Below are 24566 nucleotides of genomic sequence, written 5' to 3'. Positions count from 1 at the left end.
TCCATATTACCTCCAGTCGAATGGACTTGTGGGAAGGTAGGTATGGATGGTAAAGAACTTTACAAGAAAGACTTTTAACAATGGGCGTGATTTGTATAAAGCTTTATTGGTTTACCAAAGTACACCTCTGAAGATGGCTCTTTTCCTGCTCAGCTGTTATTGGGAAGAATGATCAGATCTAATTTAACAAGCACTGATATCTTGCTGAAATCTCATAACAGTGAAACCACATGGAAGATTAAAAAAGAAGAGGAAGCAGAAATGTTATTTTGACAAAAGGACCCATGATGTCCTATCTCTTAACCTAAGTGATAGCGTGCCTGAGGAATCATACTTGTAATACTTGGGCCAAAGGGGTACCATTAAATAACAGCTGCATCCAAGGCCTTACATAGTCCAGAAAGACCAAGGGGACACATTTCAGTATAATTAAAGGAAGCTAAAAGTAATCCCAGAAAGTTACAAAACATGGACAGCAGATGTGGACTCTGGCATTTCCCAAACCTACTGATTGCCAGTTTCTACTTTATCTGTTGATGATAAACAATCAGCAAGAGAACAAATCAGACTCTAATGAAAGGCTGATGCAGAGAAGATCAGAGAGGCAGATTTTAAAGTCCTAAAAGACTTATGGAGACTTGATAACCTGCGAAAAAGGGGTATTTGAGGAAAGTGATTGGTAAAGACTCACTCTAGAGTGATGTGCTGATAACCTCCCCTAGGTAGTTGGGTTTATGGAAATGTACTAGATGGCTTATTTAATATATGTGTTGTTAGATAGTTGGTGTGTGTGTGTGTGTTTATATATATATATAATATACATAAAGCCATATACATAATATATACACGTATATAAAGCTAATTTTTAAAGGGGGAAGATCTTGAGATATGTTTGTGCAAGGCTCCCTCATAAGGGTCAGTTTTATGAATATAGGAATTTGGAGGCATGCCCTGGAAGCAGCATGGAGAACACAGCGTAGCTCTGCTCAGCAGTCCACCACAGAAGCTCTCTACTTTGTCTTTAATGAAACCTTTATTTCTTCTGTCTCATTCACTGGTTTGTTGTTTAATGAACCCCAAGATTATTGCAGCAATGGTCAGGTATTTAATATGGAAAATGACATTAAACAGCTGAGGGTTAATGTCAACCATCCACGTTCCCAAGCTATGATTTTAGTAGGAACGTTCCTGACATCTCATAACTGCCTCACCAGGAGCCAGTTACAACTGGCGGTAAATAACTGGGCATTCCTGACAACACTCAGCAGATTAATGAGGTACCACTCTATCAGCTGCAGTGTGATAGGTTTGATAATAGCTTCTATGCCAGAGCTTCATAGAGGACTTAATTATAGACTTCACTTTGGTAACTAACCCTGGACATGTTGCATGGATGCTTGCAATGAGGAGATTTTAACTCCCTGTGCTGAGCAGGTAAAAGATTAATACAAAGCTGTTAGTGGTTAGTTAGACTGTTAGACTTGTTAGACTGGTTAGTTAATGTCACTTTTCAGTATGTTTTCTTCTTGATTTTATTTAGGAAATGATAGGTAAAAATGAAGCAGTCTCTGTGTTTGTAAATGGGAGATTTCTAGTAAAATAAGAAATTCTTAAATCCAAAACTAACAAATGTTTAATCACCATGACAGCAGTTAGTTGTAATCTATTAATGTGATAGGGCTCATGTATGTTTTCAGAAGTTTAAAGTCACATTAAAAGGTGATTGAAAAAATAGTTTTCATTGTATAGGAGGGCTGGGGGCACTTGGCATAATAAATAGGTTAAAGTATATGTATTTCTGCATATAATACAGGGAGTAATGTGAATTTTGTATACAAAACACACCTTTCTTAGAAGAAATGAAAAGAATGCAACACAAGCTTTAGGCCAAAACAGGTTCAATCCTAAATTCATCACTGACTAAGCAGGTGGTGCCCCTATTTCTCAGTATTGTGGAAAGAGGGTCATTGATGGAGTTAAGAATGGAGGGGTAACATCTACTGTGCCTTTATCCAGCATGGACTGCTAAGCAGTGCCAGTGGCCACTGGAATGTTGTTTAAGTACAATTTGGTACTGGCGATGTTTCTTCCTGGTGAATTGTAAATTCTGTGTCCCTGGTCTGCATAACTAATGGGAGTGTGTATAGGGGAGGGAAATCGCCTGGTACTTTTCACAAGAAAAGAAACCCTAATCACTTTAATATGTTGTTCATAGCTATAGGAAAAATCAGCTAGGGAGTTCCTAGTGGGTGCGGGAATTAGTGGTGGTTGGCAGGGTGAAGCAAAAAGGTGTGTGTGTTTGTGCATGCTGAGGAGTGGCAGATAGATTGTAACATGGTTAACAGTTGCAGCTGTACCATTGACCCTGGAAAGAGGCAGGAAAAAGTGGCTGAAAAGTGGAGGAGAAGCAAAGGTGAATAAAGAGGTGCAGAATTGGCTGGTGAAGGCTGGCTCTGCCTAAAGAAAGGTTTGTAATATGATGTGACAATAGCAGCCCTCTGAAATCTCATCAGTTCCGTAGGTACAGCTATCTGTTTCTTGCCCAAATTCCAGGTTGATTAATACACATTTAATCATACCATTGCCCCTTGTAATTCAAATTGGTATGGTAGTGTCACTATAACTCACTGGATCACAGCTGAGAATACCACATTCAGGACAGACTTCTGAGAAATAGGGCAGACTCATCCCAAACTGATGGTTATTCTATCATTAGATTATACCAAACTGTGATAAATGAAGGGGTCGTGGGTTAGCTCCCTTTTATGGACACCCAGCCAGCCAGTTAGATATAAAGTCTCTCTTGGTGGCTGTTCTCTGCTTGCTTTACCTGTAAAGGGTTAATAAAGTCCCCCAGGCAAAGGAAAGGGAGTGGACACTTGACCAAAAAAGCCAATGGGAAGGCTAGAACTTTTTAAAATGGGGGGGGGGGACCTTCCCCTTTGTCTCTGTTGTGGTTCTCCGGGAAAGAGGGGAACAGGGAGCAGTTATGCTATGAGAAGCTTGAAGCCAGGTATGATCATAGATCATTAGATGATACCTAGAACTACTTATTTGGAACCCCCAAATGTGTAAGTAGATCAGGAATGTTTAGAAAGACGCAATTAGGTTTATTTCTGTTTATTTCTTATGGCTAGTGGACTCCTCTGTGCTAACCCCAGATGCTTTTGTTTGATTCTTTAAGATGAACCTATTTTGGGTACTTAATTTTTGGAATTGCTCTTTTAAAATCTATCAAAAGCCTGAGTTCCAGATGTATTTTCTTTCTTTTTAAGAACAGGATTGGATTTTTGGTGTCCTAAGAGGTTTCTGCATATGTTGTTTAATTAGCTGGTGGCAACAGCTAATTTCCTTTGTTTTCTTTCTCAGCTCTTTCCCAGAGGGGTGTGTGTGAAAGGGCTTGAGGGTACCCCACAGGAAGGAATTCCAAAGTGTGCCTTCCTGGGTTCCAAAAAAAGGGGTTTTGCATTTGGGTGGTGGCAGTATTTACCAAGCCAAGGTCAGAAAAAAGCTGTAACCTTGGGAGTTTAATACAAGCCTGGAGTGGCAAATATTAATTTTTAAAAATCCTTGCGGGCCCCCACCTTCTGCACTCGAAGTGCCAGAGTGGGGAATCAGCCGTGACACAAGCCAATAACAAAAGTGAACTTCTGTATCACCACACTGGTTAACAAGAGGTTAAAAACGCATACTACATAGGCATTCCAGCCCTTGGCTCACCACCCAGATGCTGGACTTCATGATGAGTGGTTATTAAAAAACAGTTTTATCAGATATAGGGCCTTTCCAATTCCAAGGGATTAGCTACATAGCCAAGTCAACATATAACTCAGATCTTACTCAATAATTACGCTGATACCAATCCTTTAGTAGCTAAAAACTAAAGGTTTAATAATATAAAAAGAGGGAAAAGAAGAGAGTTATTGAATAGTTAAAGGATCATAGACGTACAAGTGATTTTCGGTGTTCATAGATCAGGATCACAGCAGTAACGGAATAAACTACTGGCTTGCAGAAGTCTCTCTTTAAGCAGATTGGGGGTCATCAGTCCTTGTTTAAAGTTTCCTTGTTAGAAATCCAGTCCAGAGAAATGAAGCAGGAAATGAAGACGAAATGAAGATCTTTCAGGGGTCTTTAGAAGGCAGTCATGACAAGAATCTTTTTGCTCTTATGGGAAGGATATATGTGTGACTGAGGGGTGGCAGACAGGGCTAATCATCTTAGAATATACTAGTAAGGCTTCTTGTAGTAGTACATATAAAACCAGATCCATGACTCTGGAGTTTGAATCTCATTTTTAAAAGGCTCTGCTCACTTTCCTTGGAGCCTCTGATGGCTTTATCTACTTTTGATACTAAAAGTAAAATTTCTAGTGGTTATTATATCTTTACAGATAATGTAGGTGGCTTGGAAGACCCCATGTGGGTTTTCCAGTACTATGAGTCTGTACGTAAGATTTTTAGAGACTTTTAATTCCAAAGCTAGTATTCCCACTTTATTTGGAAAAAAAGATCTCCTTGACCAGTGTTTACTCCTCTGTAAAACTAGAGGTGAGATATTAGCGTAGCATGTTTTAGAGATGAAACTCTAAATTTTTTTCTCTGAACAATACACAGTCAAATTTGAATATATGCAGGGATTGTATTTTTAACTTGCAGCTGTTTGCTGGAGACCAAGAATTTAAAATGAAGGAAAATGGAACCCCTGAAGTGGATGGACTTAATATGGTATGTGAACTTCCTTATTTGGCAGCTGAGTGAAACATACAGAATATAGGCCAGTGCTGTTTAGCTGGTTTTATTAAATGTTTGATTAAAATGCCATGTTTATAAAATGTTTAATTGACAATTTGGCTGTAAGAATTCTCAATAGCATACACAAATGGAATCATTATTGAAAAGGTGGAAGAGGCTGAAGTTCTCTTCATATTTGACCCTGTTCTCCACGAGAAGTGAAACACTTGCCTCATATATGTTAATCTAATAAAGCTAGTTGACATACATACAGGTTTAGGGCAAAATTTTCAAATGTGGATGCCTTAAATTATGCACTTAAATAAGGATCTGATTTTTTCAGAGGTGCTGAATACCTGCATTTGAAAATGTTGGCCTTAGTGCTTCCTGACTGCTCTAAGAAGTATGTTCTCATGTTAATGCTGAAGGATTACCCCATACTTCTAATGGAAATTGCCTAATCTTTTAAAAATGTTTATTGCTATTACAAAAATTTATTCTGTGCCCTTCACCATGTAATTTAGGTGTCACTATCAAACACACACTAATTTAAATCAATATTAAATTAATATTTTATTAATATTATCCATAAACAGGAATTCAGCTATTTTATTGGTAATGTCTATTTTAACAAACCGTTACTATCTGTTTGAAAAACTGCAAACCAGAATTGAAGAGCCTGGCCCTATTCCATTTAAGACTTCATTGATCTCCTTCCTTCTGTCCCTCTGTTTCCGCTCTTTCCTATACATTTGTTTCCCCATATACTTGTTTTTACCTTCAGCAACCTCCCAGCAAAGTACTGTGCCTAATTCACAATAGCCTGTTTGCTGTTGTCACAGCTTTAGTAAAAGTAAAAAAAAAAAATAAAATAAAAAAGTTTCATGCTGTATTTATATAATGATTACATGTACAAAAGTGACTGTCATCTAGCAATACAGCGTTTATTACAGTTGTGAAACATTAACTGTGGAATAATAATAAAAACTTCACTTTGGATGAGAAGCCATCTTTTAAACTAACAAGTTTAGCGTATCATGTGTGAAAGCTGTGTAGATTTATTACAAGTTAAAGCGATTAGGCTGTTGTGAAAACAATATTGTAAGACAAAAACAGAACTGATTACTTCACATGAAAATATCAGTTCTGACTGCCCAAGGATTTAAAAAGCAAAACAAAACCCAAAGTTTACCTAGAACCATTTGCCCAGTGTATATTTCAGCACATTGTTTTGCTAGAGGAGACAGTCTCTTTGAGATGGGAGTTTGCTGAAACACCTAATACCAAATGTCAGGAAGGCTAACGTAGCAGGATAAAGAAATCTGTCTGCAGTTCAACACGTAGCAGGCATGATTATCCACTATCATGCACCTTGCATAATCACTTGCATCTGTGAAAAACGCTACCACAGATATGAGTGGAGAATTCTGATTCTGTATCAGGTTGCACTCACTTTGCACAGATATACATGACTATCCAGAGTGCAAGGCAGTGGAGAATCATCCCAGCCCCTCTAAAACCTGTAACATCGTTTAATCCTTAAATACTGAAAAAAATTAACTTCTCTCTTGCTACTTAAGGCATACAGAAAAACGTAAATTTTTCAGGAAAACAGAAATAACAAAATCCTCAAGAGATCAACAGTAACATCATCTGGGTCAACAGTAGCTGTCATATGATATCTGCTGTAATAAAACACTAATTTTATCAAATGTACTCTGAATTATGTGCATCGAGACTCAAATGGGTGATTCCAGCTTGCCAAACTTTGTTTGTTTTTCCTCTGATCCAATAGTTTAAAAACATTTGGAGATGTGAAGAAATGCTTTTTCTACCCAAAACCAATTAAGAATCCTTGTTGGGAATAGTAATGTATATTTCCTTTTATAGTTTTTAGTTGTTAGAGAGCAAGATTTCCTTTCATCAGTGAATAAATTAGAATGCACCAGGCAATATGGTTCCAATCGGTATATTATCATTGGTAGTTTGAGATTCATCCCTTCATCCCGTGTTTTTGTACATGAGGCATCTGAGTCCAGGGGGAAAGCCATCCATGCTGCTCTTGGATTACAAGAATTTCAGTAAGAAAACTTCAAGTGCTTGCTCATGTCTATTCTAATGAAGGTGTGTGCACACCGTGCACCGCTGCTGGAAAGTTTTCCCCTGTGGTATCAGTTGGGTCGGCTCTGCCACCTCCTGGAGTTGCGCTTTCATAGTGCTGGTATGTAATGTCCTGTCGAGTTGCTGCCCCCTGAGTTTCTTCTTACCGCTCATGAAGTTCTCAGGAACTTCTGCTCATCCTTGCAGTCCCACAAGTACTCTCCTCAGTTGATTTTGTCTTTTTTTCCTGTATGTAGTTAGTTATAGTAACTAGAATTTACAATTTAGTGTTACTTAGTAGTTATTAGATTAGAACCCCGGTAAATGTGGTTACCCTGGTACCGGGACATGCCTCGGTCCCTGGAGTTTAAACGATGTGTGTCTTACCATAAGCCCATGCCCATTACTGATCCCCCTTCTAGCTGCCCTAAGTGCTTGGGGAAGGCCCACCTACGGGACTGCTGTAGGATTTGTAAAGGGTTCAACCCTGTATCTTAAAGACCAGAGACTTAAATTCCTCATTATGGAAGCAGTTCTCCACCCCTCAGAGCTGAGCCAAGCCATCTTGGCACTGAGCACCTCTACTTTGGTGACAAGTGCACTGGCTTCTCTGAGAGACAGGTAGTGCAGCTTGGCCTCACCAGCACCAGTTCAAGAGGTTTTTTTAGGGAGCGGAAAACCATCCCCTTGGGTCACATACCTGGCGAAGTGGAAAAGGTTCTCAATCTGGCCAGAAAAGGGTCTCGCTCATGCAATCATCAGTACTATGTATTCTGGACTACTTGCTACACCTGAAGCAGCAAGGGCTACCAATGTCTTCAATTAGAGTCTACCTAGCAGCAATCTCGGCTTTTCACCCATGGGAGAGCAGGTTCATCTTTGCAAACTCACTCTGGTAGTTGCTTTCTCAAGGGGCTGGATAGGCTGTTACCCACAGGTGACAGCTGATCCTGCCCTGGGACCTTAACCTGATGCTGTCAAGACTCAAGGATCCCCCATTGGAGCCCTTGGCAACATACTGTGGTGGCCATCACCTAGGCCAGAAGGGTTTTGGAAATCAGTGCTCTTAAGTCAGATCCTCCATACATGGTCATCTTCAAGGATAAGGTCCAAATGCGCCCTCACCTAGCCTTTCTCCCAAAGGTGGTGTTGCAATTCCACAACAATCAGGACATTTTTTTCCCCAGTCTTCTACCCAAAGCCGCATGCTAACAGCCAGAAAGGCTCCATTCATTGGATGTCAGGTGGGCACTTTCCTTTTACATTGAAAGGACTAAATAATTCAGGAAACTACTCAGTTTTTCATGGCGATGGCAGACAGGATGAAAGGTCTCCCAGTCTCAACCCAGAGAATTTCATTGTGGATCGCTTCTTGTATCTGCGTGTGCTGTGACCTGCTGAAAGTCCCTGCTCTGATCCTGATGGCACATTCCACAAGGGCCCAAGCGTCTTCAGGTGTATTTGTGGCACAGGTTCCCATCCAAGATATCTGTGGAGCAACAATGTGGTCTTTAGTCTGCACCTTTGCTACTTACTGTGCCATCACTCAGCAAGCCAGAGACGATAACTTCCTCAAACCTAGGACTCTGTTCTATTCCTCAGCAACTTTTAATGTGTTAAGCTTTTGGACTGTAGAGTCCAAATAGTCTAAGGTATAAATGAAGGGCTGATGATAAATTTAGCCGCTGTTGGTTTACTTTCCATTTTTTCTTTATCTGTCAGAGTTGGGACTAACAAGTGGAAAAGTAAATCTTGAACATGATAAAAATTACAGTAACTAAAATGAATGTAGTGGAGGACACAAGACAGTTTTAATTGGCCTTCTAATTGCCCTACTGGTATTCAGTATTTCCCCAATGATGGCAAATAAAAACAGTAGAAATCATCCATTTATAATGGCTGTGGGAACTGGCACTGTGGGCCATGACATGTTACTGAAGAAATTGCCCGAGTGTGAGATTCACGAGCGTTAAAAGGTTAACAGTGCTTGTTTTTGTCAAGTTGTTAACAAGTACCATCTCTGTTTAATGTGTTCAATATTGGAATTATATTAGGTTAGCACTGTTTTTTGCATGTGTAATATCTCTGGGCTCTAAGTACTTGGAAGAAGCATTGAGGAAATATTTGATTTGTTAATGGGCATTTATGGAGTTGGAAGCCTGTGTGTTTCTCCTGCTAAGTAACTCTCTTCACTCGCTTTCCCCTCCCTCTTCCCTTTTGTTTTCTCTTAGGATAATAAGGTTAAATCTCTACTCTTGAATCTGATCTGCAGTAACAGAATGACGGCTGAGCAGGTGCTGAATGATAACTGTTTCTTGTTCCCGGATGTGATCCCAGCTCCACCGCAGAATGAACCTGGTGAAGAACTTGAATGTGAAAAGACAGAGGAAAAAGGCGAGGACATCATCAGTTCTGACAACAAGACAGATGACAATGAGGAGATAGACCCTTCTCAGTAGGCCAGAGGACTCGCCAGCCATTTGCTTCAGTTATTTTTATTTTGTTTGAGTTCTAAAAAAATAAATAAATAAAAAACTTGCATGGGATCTGAAAGTAGTTGTCCTACGCTCAAATATTCAAAATATAAAAGGGTTTGGTAAGCCTAACCATTTTTGTGTAATTACAGTGTGGTCCCTTCGTTGGGATTTCTTTTAAAAAGGTATGTTTCTGAATAACTCTTTGAATAACTGTTTGAAGTTAAGAGCATGATGATGCTGATTGAGGCAGTAGCAAGGAGAAATGCTCTAAAGTTTGTCAACGCTTTGCTTTTTCACTTTGACCATTCTGAGGACCTTTCGAGGAGATGTTATCTACTGGTGGTAGAGCTGTTAGCCAGATACCATGAGATGAGACTGTGAAATCATGACTCCTTTTCATGCCCGCTATCCTCTCCCTTTTTCTCCTGCTCTGCTCCCTTCCAAGATGTTCCTGTTAAAATAGATGACTGCTGCTCTTACTGAGTGGCCAGTGATGTTTTGTCAGATAGCCAAGCAGATATTAGAACAGGAGCTGCCTCCAAGACAAAAACCATCTGTGGAGCCTTGACAGTTGATCAGCAGAATGTACTAAGTGGAGAGAGCTATCAAACCTATTTTCTCGCCCCAGAGTCCAAGCAAGGTATGTTTGAGCTCCTCTGATTGAGTTGGCAAAAGGCCGAGGATATTGTGTCTGTCTCATCTTTGCAGTGCTGCCACCATGCCACCTCGTTGGCAAATAAAATACTATGCCTTGTATTCTGCTTGTCTGTTTTATAAAAGGGGAGGAAGGGGGAGCGTGGGCATGTTTTTTATAGGAAATCATTTAGTATCTTTCAGGTTTTGATGCATGACAAATATAAATAAGATTTCTGAATGTTTGTCTAAATGTATTTTGAAGACTGCAGATTCTCACCATTGTGGGAGGGGAGGGTTGTTTGAATGGACAAAAGAATAAAAACTCAATTTTATGCAAAATTTGGAACAAGTCTATTTATAATTACTGGAGTGCAAGAAGTCACTCCTGACTTGCATGTTTATTGAAGCCACTGCTGAGTCACTCTTTCATTCAGTAGCGTATTTGGAGACTGACATGGGAAGGAGGGAGCAGCAATGGAAAAGAAGAAGGGCAAAAGACATAATTCCTGTAAGAATATATCTGGCCACAGGGTGTTGCTCTTGACTGGTGATACTGCTCTTGGACAGCGTTTTAGCCAGAGACTAGTGTGTGTAGGGGAACTTTTAACAGAATTGCTGTAATTGGCCATTACTGTTTGAAGAACATTCAGTGTTGTGTTTTTGTTTTGGGGAAAGACTCGGAAGTTTCAGGTACAGTGATACGGTAAATACTAGACTTAAGATGCAGACTTGGAACTGCTTCTGTAACGTTAAAGAATGTTTTGCTGGAGGTGGTATTTCAGCTTTAATTGATATTTGACTTTGACTTTGTTTTGTTATAGAATATTTGATTAAAATGTCTTATTTTTCTGATTAGAGGACACTGATTTTCAGATATTTGTATCTATAATAAAAATCAGTGATAGCAAAATCTTTGTAAAGTGGTTTTGGTTTTAAAATTGTGTAGGGTTGACAAATTAATTTTGATTACAAAAAAGTCACAGATGCATAGTATATTAAAATGTGTATTATCATTAGAGTAAAACAACAAAATATACAACATTTTAACAACAGTACTTTCATATTGTTGAATAAAGCTTTTATTAATTCAGGGGATGTTTTAAATAAATGCAGCAGTAAGCATCATCTAGAGAGCTAACTTAATATTGGGGTTTTACTTTAGATACTGCATTTAGGGTTCAGGTTGGGGAGGTATAATATACACAACTCACTCCAACATGCTTTCTTGTGCCCTAGAATCTAAACTGTAATCTTATTATTGCTTACACTATGGTTCACCTAGAAGCCCCAATCATGAAGAAGGACCCCGTTGTGTGAGGTGCTGTACAAACATGAACCAAATGATGGTCTATGCCTCAAAGAACTTACAATCTAAAGCTTGCATCTTGAATAAAAAATTTGTTAGGCCTTGTGGTTGTGAAGAAAACCTTCAAAATATGAACCAAATGTGACCAATGTATTGGTGATGGAGTTTGGAGCTAGCCTGAAACAAAGATCTGAAAAAAGGGAATCTGTTCCTGTTCGTTTTAATGAAAGTTAGCATCAGTGCCTAATGATGATTTAAATGTCATTAACTAGTTCACTGATTAACAAAGCATGCAAGAGAGTAGAGGCAGGATGGTATTATCAATCTACTGTGCATAACATCTCATTCTGGCACCATGATGAGTGGTACTTGTAAGAATACCACGACTTATTGTGGAAGCTGTTGTTGGGTCTGCATCACAGTGAGGAAGAAGCTAATGATGTGGAGTCCGAGTATATTCTAAATGTGACTTGTTTTATTTAAACACATATACCAATCCTGGAACAGCGGTAGCTACAAACAACATGCTGGTAATATTTTCTTTCAGAAATCTCATCCCGTCACCAATGCCCTGTTCTCAGAAAAGTTCTGCGTCAACAATTGACTTCCGTGATACCTAGGCAGAGAGCAAAGTCTTCTGCTGCTTGCTCAGTTCCCTCTACAGAGAACCTTGCATAACAAAAAGTAATACATAGCATGTCTTCCCAAAAATGAACATTTGCTTGCACATTAAGAAGAACTTGGTAGACTGTGTAACAGCAGCACCTGATGACACCTGCCTTAACATTTTTACCCGATCAAGAAAGAGCTATGCCTAATAAGCTCACCAGTGTGCATAATCATATTAGAACTTTTTGTACAATCTAGTGAGAGTGGCATCCCATTTGTGCCATCTTGGCTAAATGGAACTTAGTTTATGGGAGAGTATTATTGCTCTTTTTTTCTCCTTTTGTTTTCTTCTTTTTTTGGGGGGGTGGAGGGCAGTTTAATTCCTGACTTTATTTTCTATGTGAAATCACAGGTTCTGGAGCTCATGATAGCAACTTCCAGAATAAAGTACCTGTCTGCTAATCCCCAGTGACCACTCAGCAATAGAATCAGATCTGAAATAGAACCAGAACAGAATCTTGTTAGCAATTCATTTGAAAAAAGAAATTCAGATGCAATCTCAGATAGCTGGAATATTGTATCCTCCTACCTGTCATTTGAGTATGAAGTTACTCTGATGTTTTCGGGTTTTAGTATGATTATTCAGGTATCCAGATTCACGGTAAGGACATAGACATTAACTATATTAAGGAAAGAAATGTAATATATATGGGGAAAAAATTATACCAAGTGAGTTGCACAGTCAACTTCTAATTGAATTGCTATACTATGTATAACGCACTATAACATACTAAGAATCTGAGTAAGATGTATTTTAAAAAAATGAAGCCCATAAGTAGATACTTGTGCATTATCATCTAGTGTTTAGAGCACTGGACTGGAACAAAGGAGAATGGCTTCTATGCCCAGCGCAGTTTGTGGTCTGCTGAGTGATTTTGGGAAATCGCTTCACTTCATCTCTTTGTGCCTTGGTTTCCCCATCTGTAAAATGGAGATAATGATACTGCTTTCCCTTGTAAAGTTCTTTGAGATCTATGGAGAAAAAGCGCTATATAAGAACCAGACAGTGGTGGTATTATTGTTTGTTGTTACATATCTTTTCTTCATAGTCCATACAATTTAACTGATATAGAATTAAAAAGTCACTTTCACAAGATCTTGTTTTACTCATTTTTACTGTTTTCTTAGGGAGCTGGAGATTCAGGTCTTCCCATTTTTTTTCGTCCTTGTAATAAATGTGTGTATATCTTTAGTTAAAGAATTTGAGTATTGTCAAAGCTATTTGAAAAGGTTTTCTTATCCTAAAAATATTTAAATTCAAACAATCAAAATGGTTGTGTTTGCTATGTCCCAGAACTGACACGCCAAGAGATGAAGACAGAATATGGGTTCTCTTACAGTATCTTGCCATGGTATGTCTGACACTATGAATTATTTGGTGAGTATATACCTGTAGAGTGATACTGATATATTGCTAGAGACAGGAGAAGGGTACATGGCAATTCTGGGGGATTACTACTTGACTTGTAGCTAGGGCGCTACCAAATTCATGGCCATGAAAAACGCATCACGGATCGTGAGATCTGGTCTCCCCCCGTGAAATCTGTTCTTTTGTGTGCTTTTACCCCATACTATACAGATTTCATGGGGGAGACCAGTGTTTCTCAAATTGGGACTCCTGACCCAAAAGGGAGTTGCACGGGGGGGTAACAAGGTTATTTTAGGAGTGTTGCAGTATTGCCACCTTTCTGCGCTGCCTTCAGAGCTGGGCGGCTGGAGATTGGTGGTGGTTGGCTGGGCGCCCAGCTCTGAAGGCAACACCCTGCCAGGAGCAGTGCAGAAGTAAGGGTGGCAATACCAGACATGTCATCCTTCCTTCTGTGTTGCTACTGGTGGCAGCTCTGCCTTCAGAACTGGACTCCCAGCTAGCGGCTGCTGCTCTCCAGCAGCCCACCTTTAAAGGCAGTGCCACCGCCAGCAGCAGCAGAAAAGTAATGGTAGCAATAACACAACTCCCCCTACAATACCTTTCAACCCCCCACAACTCCTTTTTGGGTCAGGACCCCTACAATTACAACACTGAAATTTCAGATTTAAGTAGCTGAAATCATGAAATTTATTATATTTAAAATCCTATGACTCTGAAATTGACCAAAATGGATTGTGAATGTGGTAGGGCCCTAGTTATAGCTATAACATTGGTTCTCACACACAGTCAGGAAGTGTAAGCCAGATATATATCTCCAGTTTCTCTCTTTTTCTGGGTGTTGCACTCATCTTTGGGAAGGTGGACAGAGGAATATTATGTGGAGGAGTTTAGAAACAGTTCTTGTGTGTGGAGGCAAATTGACGTTCACTTCATACTAGTCTGTCCCAGACTCCTGGTTCAAGATATCTGTAAATTCTGGTTGCATTCATTTGTAAGGTCAGTGATACAGGATGCTTCAGTACATTCAAGTATTGTTTTGTTTTTCTGTTTACAAAGTGATTCTGTAGCTGTTCTCTTTGGTTTGCTCATGATCAAATATCTGAAATGGAAAAACTGAAAGAAATTCTGTAGCTAAACCATTTTTCCTTTGTAGTTAAATACGTAAAACTACAACATCATCTGAGAAGAATTAAAACCTGTTATTGCTGCGTTCAATTTGTAGAAAAGGAGGAGAAACTATGGGATTGTTTTGCTGGAACAGATTGCTTTACAATGCTTTGATCCAAGTGTCATGAAGGAAACATGATGAATTTCCCCAAATACATGCCTGCCAATTTATAGATATCCAGAGTTGCATGAGATGGCTATTTATGCAAGCCTCTCTGAAAGTGCTTATATTTGCAAACAAATCTTTTCTTTTATAACTTATTTCAAATTAAAAGTCAACAGTTCTGTAGGAGACTCAGTCTGTGTTTCATAATGCATGTGGCCTCTCAGTGATTAATATGAAGAAACTAGTGGCAAAGGTAGCTCTTTAGGCTGCAGTGAATGTGTGGTAGACATGGCTTCCAGAAGTTTGGCCACTGGTCGAGTCATGAGGAGGGACTCCTAGCTGCAATAGTCAGTCAAATCTCTTTAATGAGGAAACGGACAAGTCTCTGCACTCACTAAAAGACTCAAGATTGACTCTGCATTCCCTGGGGATTTCTCTGACCTCAAGATAAAACACCAGAGGCAGCCCTATAAACCAAGGCCATCCCCTTCTTATGCACCTTAGTACCAGCGCACAGCTGAGCCGCCACACAAATGTAAGAAAATTCAGCCTTGCTTCTGAGTCCTCTTTACTCTCAAGCCTCTACTCTCACACAACCACTAGACAAGAGCCACTTTTGATATGGTGGAGACCCATGTACCACCACTGATGCCAACCATCTCGTGCCCTGTTACCTTTGGGGGCAGTCTTGCATTCTTTGGCTACAGCTGGAACAACATCACTATGGACACTGGGTTCTGGAGATAATCCACCAAGGATACTCCATAGAGTTTATCCTCTTCCCACCTCACAAACCCCCTTCCTGGTCCCCTTTGGGAACCACTCTCATGAGGTAATTCTTCAATGGGAAGCAGAATCCTTCTTACAAGAGTGCATCCCACCTCATTACCATGGGAGAGAATTCTACTCCCCATATTTCCTAGTTCCCCAAAAAAGCAGGGGGTGGAGACCTATCCTGGACCTTTGGCAACTCAACATCTCTAATTGAAAACTGAATTTCCAGATGATTATGCTGGCATGTGTAATCCCCTCTCTTCAAGAAGGGATGTGGTTCATGGCTCTTGCTATGAAGGACTCGTATTTCTATGTGGATATTCACCCATCATATAGGAAGTTCCTGTGTTTTATGGTAGGCCAGGAACCCATCCAGTTTCAAGTCCTTCCCTTTGGGCTGGTTACAGCACCCAGACTATTTACAAAGGTTTTCTCCTTGGTAATATGGTATTCCCATACCTGCATGATTGGCTCCTGGGAGGCTGATCTTGTCAGGAGATCAGGTCAGCAGCAAGGTTTCTCATACAACCTTTAACTGCATTAGGTATTTGCATAAATGAAGAAAAGTCCATTTTGTTACACAATCAATAAACTGTGTAGGGTGAAGGTTGGACTTGACTTCTGTGAGAGCATCTTCTCCTCATGCACTGAGCACCCTGATGTCACACATCACTCGCAGACCAAGAACCACAGTGCATAAGTGCCTCTCACTGTTAGGCCACGTGGCCATGTGCACCTGCATAACTCTTTTTGCCAGAATCCACTTATGGTGCCTGCAGGCTTGCCTCCATTTGACCTATCAAACAAACAAGTATCATATCAGCTCCAGGGTGGTCATTCCTATCAAAGTTGTCAACTTATAACTTAGTGGCTCAATCAGGAAAGGTCATAGTGGGAGTTCCCTTCACCCCTTGTACCCTCAGGGCCATCATTGTGACGGGTGCCTTCCTTCTGGGGTTGGGTGCTCATCTGGACAATCACACTGCTCAGGATACTTGGACCCCCGCAAGATGCCAGACTACATATAAACTTACTGCAACTGAGGATGGTCCACCTTGTGTGCAAGGCCTTCCTTTGTCTGATACGTTTGTTCCATATTCACATGATGTCAGACAATATGACCACAATGGTCTATGTAAGCATACAGGGAGGAGCAAGCTCTCATCCTCTCTTCCAGGAAGCTGTTAGACTTTGGAACTGGTGCATCAGAAACCACATTGCTACACAAGTCGGATATCTTCCTGGTATGGACAACTCCCTGGCAGACGAGTTAAGCGGAAGCTTCTTGATAGACCACAAGTGGGAGATTCACAACACATTTGTGAGCGAGATATTTACACAGTGGGGTACTCTGCTATGGGATCTCTTTGCATCCCAAATGAAAAGAGAGCTTCCTCTATCTTGCTCCAGGGGAGCCATGGGTTATGACTCCCAAGATGATGCTCTGCTGATGTCTTGGATGAACAGCCCAAGATGTGCCTTTCCTCCCATTCCTGTTTCCACAGGTCGCAGGGAAGATGTGTCATGACAGAGTCAACACCATTCTCCTAGCTTCCCCCAGCCCAGACAGTTTTGGTTCATGCAGTTTTTAGCAATGTCTGCCCATCCACCAATCAGGATCTGCCTGTTCTCAGATCTCCTAGCCCAAGATTGGGGGGACCAAGCATCCCAATCTGGGTTTACACCATCTCATGGCCTGTTTTTTGGTTGGGCATCAGAAATAGAATATGTTCAGCCCCTGTTCAGGTAATCCTTAAGCAGAATAGAAAAAGAAACTACTAGAACCTTCTATCCAGCCAAACGTTTAGCAGCAAAACGTGAAACGTTCAGTGAAAGGGAGCCATCTTTACTCACCCAGCCACAGTACAATTTATGAAAGGCCTGATGGGACCTTCCCACCAGTGCTTAATCCTACCCCTTAATGGGACCTTAACCTTATCCTGTCCAAGCTCACTAGTCTGCCTTTTGAACCCATGGCAATTTGTACCATGGCCCATCTGGCCATGAAGGTGGTGGTGTTAGTAGCTATCACCTCAGCTTGGAGGGCAGCAAGCTCAGAGTCATCATGGCAGACTCTCCTTATACAGTGTTTCACAAAGAAAAGGTTTCTCTTCGACTACTCTCCAGATTTCTCCCCAAGATTATTTCCGAGTTCTACATCAATCAAGTGATACGCTTCAAACTGTATTTTTCCGCTAACCGCACACTTCTTCTGAAGACGAGAGACTTCCTCGACATCCAGCATGCCCTGACATTCTATCTGCAAAGAACCAAACCCATTAGGAATCAGAGTGGTCACATGGGCAAGCCATAGTCTCCCAGAGAATTTCTAAGTGGGTTTCGGAATGCATATTAGAGTGCTACAAGCTAGCAAACATGCCTCACTCTGGGAGTGTCGCATCTCACTCCATGCAAGTACAACCTGCCTCCATGGCATCCCTATCAGACTTTCCACTGCAGGACATCTATACAGTAGTCTCTGGAGTTCGAGCCACACATTCATGCTGTTCAGTTCCCTTGTTCATGCCATGGCTGCAGATAAAGTGGTGGAGTTGGCAAGCATCTTTGCTGCCAGCTTCCTTGCATCTGTCTCTAGTCTGAACACTGCTTGCCAGTCACCCATATGTAGAATACACATAGGGACCAGCACTTGAAGAAGTAGTGGAGGTTACTTACTGTAATTGGAGGTTTTTTAGATATGTGATCTCTGTATTCCACTACACACCCTCCATCCCCTCTGCTTTGGATCCTGTTGGATTTGTGGTAAGAAGAGAAATTGGAGAGGTGTCAGCCTGTGCTGCCTTTGATATCCTCAGTTGGGAGCATGTGGAGAGCTACTGCACATGTGACGCTGCAACAGACGCTGCTTGAAGAACTTCTGGACTTGGGCACATGGCAAACTTGCGTACCCATGTGTGGAATACAGGTAGGGACCATACATCTCAAAGAACTTCCAGTTACAGTAAGTAACCTCCACCTCTCTCTCTCTCTCTCTCTCTCTCTCTCTCTCTCATTTTAAAGCACTGTGTATTTACAGAATTCTGTTATCCAAACCACCATGGCATTACTCACATTGAAATGTTAAGTGAAATATCTATTTTTTTCACTTGGGATCCCAATAAAATATGGGAAGATTGGCATTACTTGTGTGTGAGAATATAGAAATTAGATGCAACTCTTGGGCTCCTGGCAAGTTGCTAATGCAGTCCTTGGTGCAATAGTTGTGATACCATTGGTCTTTCCTTCACCCTATTATGTTTCAGTATTTCATTCTATACGTTGTCCTATCAGATGTCCTTGTTCGTAGACCAAAATGAGTGGTGCTGTCCATCACTTTGAGCTGCCTCTATTTGCTTAGCTTGTCTCCATATCTCAGGAATGCAGCTACTGAATACTGTAGTGAAGAAGTTAAATGTACAAATGATCAGTGGATTTCTGATTCATTGTTTAGATGGCTGTCTGGCCTAGTTGGTAAATAGTAGACTGAGTTCAGGAGAGCCGGGCTTTCGGCATGGGATGGATATGCACTATGTGTAGTGCTATGCACTTGTTATGACATACCTCATAGTATAGAAGCCACTAATCTTAAAATAAAAATGGGGGTTGTAAAGTTCAAACCTCTGTTTATAGTTTCTTTACCCAGTGCTTGGGAGAGCGATGCCGTGTGGCACCAGAGGAGACTCTGGATACCTGTACACAAAAGTTGGGTTTGAAATACCTTTCATTCCTTCCTAGTACAGTATTGCCATTTTTATAAAAGTTCCCCTAAAAAGGGAGGTATATCTTTTGATAGTGAGATTGGGAAATATGCACTGAAACATATTTTTAAGCAACTCATAACAGAGGCTTTCAATGCACAGCCAAATGTTGCTCTCTGAAAGTGTGATTATCTTATGATGACCATTCATTTCCCAGGAGTTATCCTTTTTCCCTTCACAAGAACTCTGTGGTGAGAATCTGCATTTTATTGCTGCCAGAAGAGCTAAACTGCTGAACTCAACAAATTATTGGAAATGTAAAACATTTTCTAGTCAAAAAGCATCGGCAGACCTATCTGTTCTGTTAGTACCTTGAAGTCTTTATAACTACTCTGAGGTACAGTTCAAAGTTAATCTTTTGACAGTTTTATTTGCTATTTTGTTGAACATCATGATTCATTTTTATCTTTTAGGAGTTCCATTTATGGCTGTCATTTAATTGGTGGTAACTACAAATTATACTAGCAGCAAAGGAACGCATAAAAGATGCAAATAGTGTAATTTGGAACATGGTAATCTTAGTAGTGTGAGTCATGGATTGCATCATCCACTGCAGTTAATATGATTTTATGATTCATAAGTTTGTTCATTTCTTTTTAGTGTGTCATCAGATAAATAGCTCAACTACAGAATGGTAAAACTGTATTGTGTGCAGCTCTGTTGGCAAGAGAGAATTTGGTTCTCACCTGCTCCTTTGTGTATTCAGTAAATCTGTCCAGCTTTCATATAGTCACTCTGTAAACTCTTCGAAAATAGCATTTTCCAGGGACAGCAAGGCATTTTCATTTAAAATAACTTTCTTTCCAGAGCATGAAGTGACTGATCTCTTTAATTAAATTTTGAAATATCTTGTTAAAATTTTTAGACTTTTTTGTTTTTACACTTGCTCCAATGGGTTATTACTAGTGATTAGCATGGCAGCATCATGTAAAACAAGTCAGTGGAGATATAAGCTTGGAGCAGCCCACATTTGCTTTAATGCTAAGTCTGCACTGAGAAAAATGTTCAGATGGACCCTTGAATAGCTGCTGCTAATATCTTAAATTTTAAGTAAATAAAATATTCTGTCTCACTCTGTTGGTTCACACTTGTCCTAAGATTTTCAAAAGTGACTAGCAACTAGATTTTTAAGGCAACTTGAGATGCCAAGTACCTGTTCTCTGACAATCAGGCTCCCTTTAGGGTGTCTCAAATTAGAAAGTTAGACACCCAAAAATGGAGCCAACCAAAATCACTTGATCCTTTGGAAAGTTATGACCTCTGTTTTTAATTGTAAAAGTGAAAACTACATTCAGGAGAAGCATCTGCCATGGGCTGCACCCTGTTTTTTTCTGGAGCCCAGGATGGAGTGGGTAGGGAAGTAAGGTAAACTTTATGGGGGCAGACATGGTAAGTCTATAGTGTGTGTATATTTCTGGCAGGTTTATAAAGTCATTATATTTCCTTTCTGTTAAGCTTCTAAGCTTATGCTAATATAAATCTGTTATATAAGCTTAATGCCTTGGAGGATTAGCTGTAGGCACTGGCAGACACCTTGATAGCTAAAAGTAACAATGTAATCATAGAGTGCCAGCAAAAAGTAACTTTACACTGAAACCAACCTAGTTTTATAAAATACAGCCAGGACCATCTCCTATCATGTGTTTAGTGACATTTAGTGTAGCTCAGATGGTACCCTTTATACGTGTACATTATGAATTCATATTCTGTTAATAGGATTTATTTTTACAATTTTAATTTCATACAACTTTTTTCCTCCATTCCAGCGATATTGTATGAATTTGTGATTGAACTATGCAATTAGAATGACTTCTGTGTTAACTGTAAAATGGTCCACAAAATGCCAGCTACTCTGGCCAAGACCTTTTTGCCTTTCACTCATTTCAATAAATAAAAACCTAGCACTGCAGCTCGCTCTCATTTGTGCAAGTTTTGTCTGTCAGAGATGTATGCAAAACCATGTATTTGAATAATTACCCCAGTAACCTTTTAGCTAGGTAAGCCATTGTTCCTTAATTTAATCCAAAATTCTTTGTTTGTTTTAGAATGTGGATTTCACCCATAATCTTCTAGGTGCTTTTCAAACACATCAGGAGAGATGGTCGCAGCCCTGAAAAGCCTAAGCTAAGTCTAGCTTCTTACTCTTCTTCTTAGCAACTGAATGTTTGTTTGACTGGTGTTGTCTCAAAGGCAGACTGACATTTGCCCAGATCTGATCTCTCTGAATGTTACATCCTGCCCGAAGGATGACTTTAGTAAAGACACTGAATAAGACTGAACAATTGATGTATTTGTAAATCAGTTGTACAGCATTTTAATTTACTTTACAGAGGTCTGTTTTCTTGAGTTATCAAATGACTGGCTACAAGTAATAACTGTCTTCTGTGGCCAGAACTTTATGGATATTTGATTAGTAATATATTGTGCCCTGTTTTGATGCAGTGCCTAAAATACCCAGTGTTACCTCATGGAAATCTTTTACGGAAACGTTCTATTTATAGGTTTCAGAGTAGCAGCCGTGTTAGTCTGTATTCGCAAAAAGAAAAGGAGTACTTGTGGCACCTTAGAGACTAACAAATTTATTAGAGCATAAGCTTTCGTGAGCTACAGCTCACTTCATCGGATGCATCTGATGAAGTGAGCTGTAGCTCACGAAAGCTTATGCGCTAATAAATTTGTTAGTCTCTAAGGTGCCACAAGTACTCCTTTTCTTTTTGGTTCTATTTATAGACCATTCTGCCTGCATATCAAATCTCCCGTGGGGGAGAATTGTCAAAAATCCCACCATTTTGCAATGACTAGTCACTGGGGCGGGGGTGCACCTGAATCACTATTGCACTGTCCAACAATATGATCATAGAACAAAAAAGATGGTGAAGAGGCATCAAAGCAGAGACTAAGCTCTGTCCCAAGAGAGAAACTGTTAAAATATTTATTGTTTTTATTCCCTTTCTTTACTACAAAGTATATTTTATATGAAAAGATCTTTTTTTCCTTAGGTCATCAGCCTCTGCTGTTGATCTCCCCTTCCCCCCCATCTTGATATAACTAGCTTGTTTGGCACAGCATAACTATCTGCCACAGAGATGGTTATAAGAAAAGGAGTACTTGTGGCACCTTAGAGACTAACAAATTTATTAGAGCATAAGCTTTCGTGAGCTACAGCTCACTTCATCGGATGCATTTGGTGGAAAAAACAGAGGAGAGATTTATATACACACACACAGAGAACATGAAACAATGGGTTTATCATACACACTGTAAGGAGAGTGATCACTTAAGATAAGCCATCACCAACAGTAGGGGGGGAAGGAGGAAAACCTTTCATGGTGACAAGCAGGTAGGCTAATTCCAGCAGTTAACAAGAATATCAGAGGAACAGTGGGGGGTGGGGTGGGAGGGAGAAATACCATGGGGAAATAGTTTTACTTTGTGTAATGACTCATCCATTCCCAGTCTCTATTCAAGCCTAAGTTAATTGTATCCAGTTTGCAAATTAATTCCAATTCAGCAGTCTCTCGTTGGAGTCTGTTTTTGAAGCTTTTTTGTTGAAGTATAGCCACTCTTAGGTCTGTGATCGAGTGACCAGAGAGATTGAAGTGTTCTCCAACTGGTTTTTGAATGTTATAATTCTTGACGTCTGATTTGTGTCCATTCATTCTTTTACGTAGAGACTGTCCAGTTTGGCCAATGTACATGGCAGAGGGGCATTGCTGGCACATGATGGCATATATCACATTGGTAGATGCGCAGGTGAACGAGCCTCTGATAGTGTGGCTGATGTGATTAGGCCCTATGATGGTATCCCCTGAATAGATATGTGGACAGAGTTGGCAACGGGCTTTGTTGCAAGGATAGGTTCCTGGGTTAGTGGTTCTGTTGTGTGGTGTGTGGTTGCTGGTGAGTATTTGCTTCAGATTGGGGGGCTGTCTGTAAGCAAGGAGTGGTCTGTCTCCCAAGATCTGAGAGAGCGATGGCTCGTCCTTCAGGATAGGTTGTAGATCCTTGATGATGCGTTGGAGAGGTTTTAGTTGGGGGCTGAAGGTGACGGCTAGTGGCGTTCTGTTGTTTTCTTTGTTGGGCCTGTCCTGTAGTAGGTGACTTCTGGGTACTCTTCTGGCTCTGTCAATCTGTTTCTTCACTTCAGCAGGTGAGTATTGTAGTTGTAGGAATGCATGATAGAGATCTTGTAGGTGTTTGTCTCTGTCTGAGGGGTTGGAGCAAATGCGGTTATATCGCAGCGCTTGGCTGTAGACAATGGATCGAGTGGTATGATCTGGATGAAAGCTAGAGGCATGTAGGTAGGAATAGCGGTCAGTAGGTTTCCGATATAGGGTGGTGTTTATGTGACCATCGCTTATTAGCACCGTAGTGTCCAGGAAGTGGATCTCTTGTGTGGACTGGTCCAGGCTGAGGTTGATGGTGGGATGGAAATTGTTGAAATCATGGTGGAATTCCTCAAGAGCTTCTTTTCCATGGGTCCAGATGATGAAGATGTCATCAATGTAGCGCAATAGAGTAGGGGCATTAGGGGACGAGAGCTGAGGAAGCGTTGTTCTAAGTCAGCCATAAAAATGTTGGCATACTGTGGGGCCATGCGGGTACCCATCGCAGTGCCACTGATTTGAAGGTATACATTGTCACCAAATGTGAAATAGTTATGGGTCAGGACAAAGTCACAAAGTTCTGCCACCAGGTTAGCCGTGACAGTATCGGGGATACTGTTCCTGACGGCTTGTAGTCCATCTTTGTGTGGAATGTTGGTGTAGAGGGCTTCTACATCCATAGTGGCTAGGATGGTGTTTTTAGGAAGATCACCAATGGACTGTAGTTTCCTCAGGAAATCGGTGGTGTCTCGAAGATAGCTGGGAGTGCTGGTAACGAAGGGCCTGAGGAGGGAGTCTACATAGCCAGACAATCCTGCTGTCAGGGTGCCAATGCCTGAGATGATGGGGCGTCCAGGATTTCCAGGTTTATGGATCTTGGGTAGCAGATAGAATACCCCAGGTCGGGGCTCCAGGGGTGTGTCTGTGCGGATTTGTTCTTGTGCTTTTTCAGGGAGTTTCTTGAGCAAATGCTGTAGTTTCTTTTGGTAACTCTCAGTGGGATCAGAGGGTAATGGCTTGTAGAAAGTGGTGTTGGAGAGCTGCCTAGTAGCCTCTTGTTCATACTCCGACCTATTCATGATGACGACAGCACCTCCTTTGTCAGCCTTTTTGATTATGATGTCAGAGTTGTTTCTGAGGCTGTGGATGGCACTGTGTTCTGCATGGCTGAGGTTATGGGGTAAGCGATGCTGCTTTTCCACAATTTCAGCTCGTGCACGTCGGCGGAAGCAGTCTATGTAGAAATCCAGGCTGCTGTTTCGACCTTCAGGAGGAGTCCACCCAGAATCCTTCTTTTTGTAGTGTTGGCAGGAAGGTCTCTGTGGGTTAATATGTTGCTCAGAGGTGTGTTGGAAATATTCCTTG

General features: G+C 40.7%; 1 protein-coding gene across 13 annotated transcripts in view; it reads left to right on the top strand.

Annotated features, from left to right (window-relative positions):
- Positions 1-10884, top strand: part of STK31 (serine/threonine kinase 31) — an 82889-nt gene extending 72005 nt beyond the window's left edge. For 5 of the 13 annotated variants that reach the window (XM_038391311.2, XM_038391312.2, XM_038391309.2 and 2 more), the window contains exons 23-24: positions 4659-4727; positions 9065-10883. In XM_038391311.2, coding sequence (XP_038247239.1) covers positions 4659-4727; positions 9065-9292 — 297 coding nt within the window. In that variant the 3' untranslated portion in view covers positions 9293-10883. Of the gene's footprint in view, positions 1-4658; positions 4728-9064 lie in introns of all 13 variants that reach the window. The other 8 variants (XM_043509173.1, XM_038391325.2, XM_043509170.1 and 5 more) reach the window with 5 other exon arrangements.
- The last annotated feature ends 13682 nt before the right edge of the window (positions 10885-24566 follow it).

The sequence above is a fragment of the Dermochelys coriacea genome, chromosome 2, assembly GCF_009764565.3.
Source record: "Dermochelys coriacea isolate rDerCor1 chromosome 2, rDerCor1.pri.v4, whole genome shotgun sequence".
Classification (NCBI taxonomy): domain Eukaryota; kingdom Metazoa; phylum Chordata; order Testudines; family Dermochelyidae; genus Dermochelys; species Dermochelys coriacea.
Note: the sequence above shows the minus strand (reverse complement) of the source record. Positions and strands in the feature narration are given on the sequence as shown.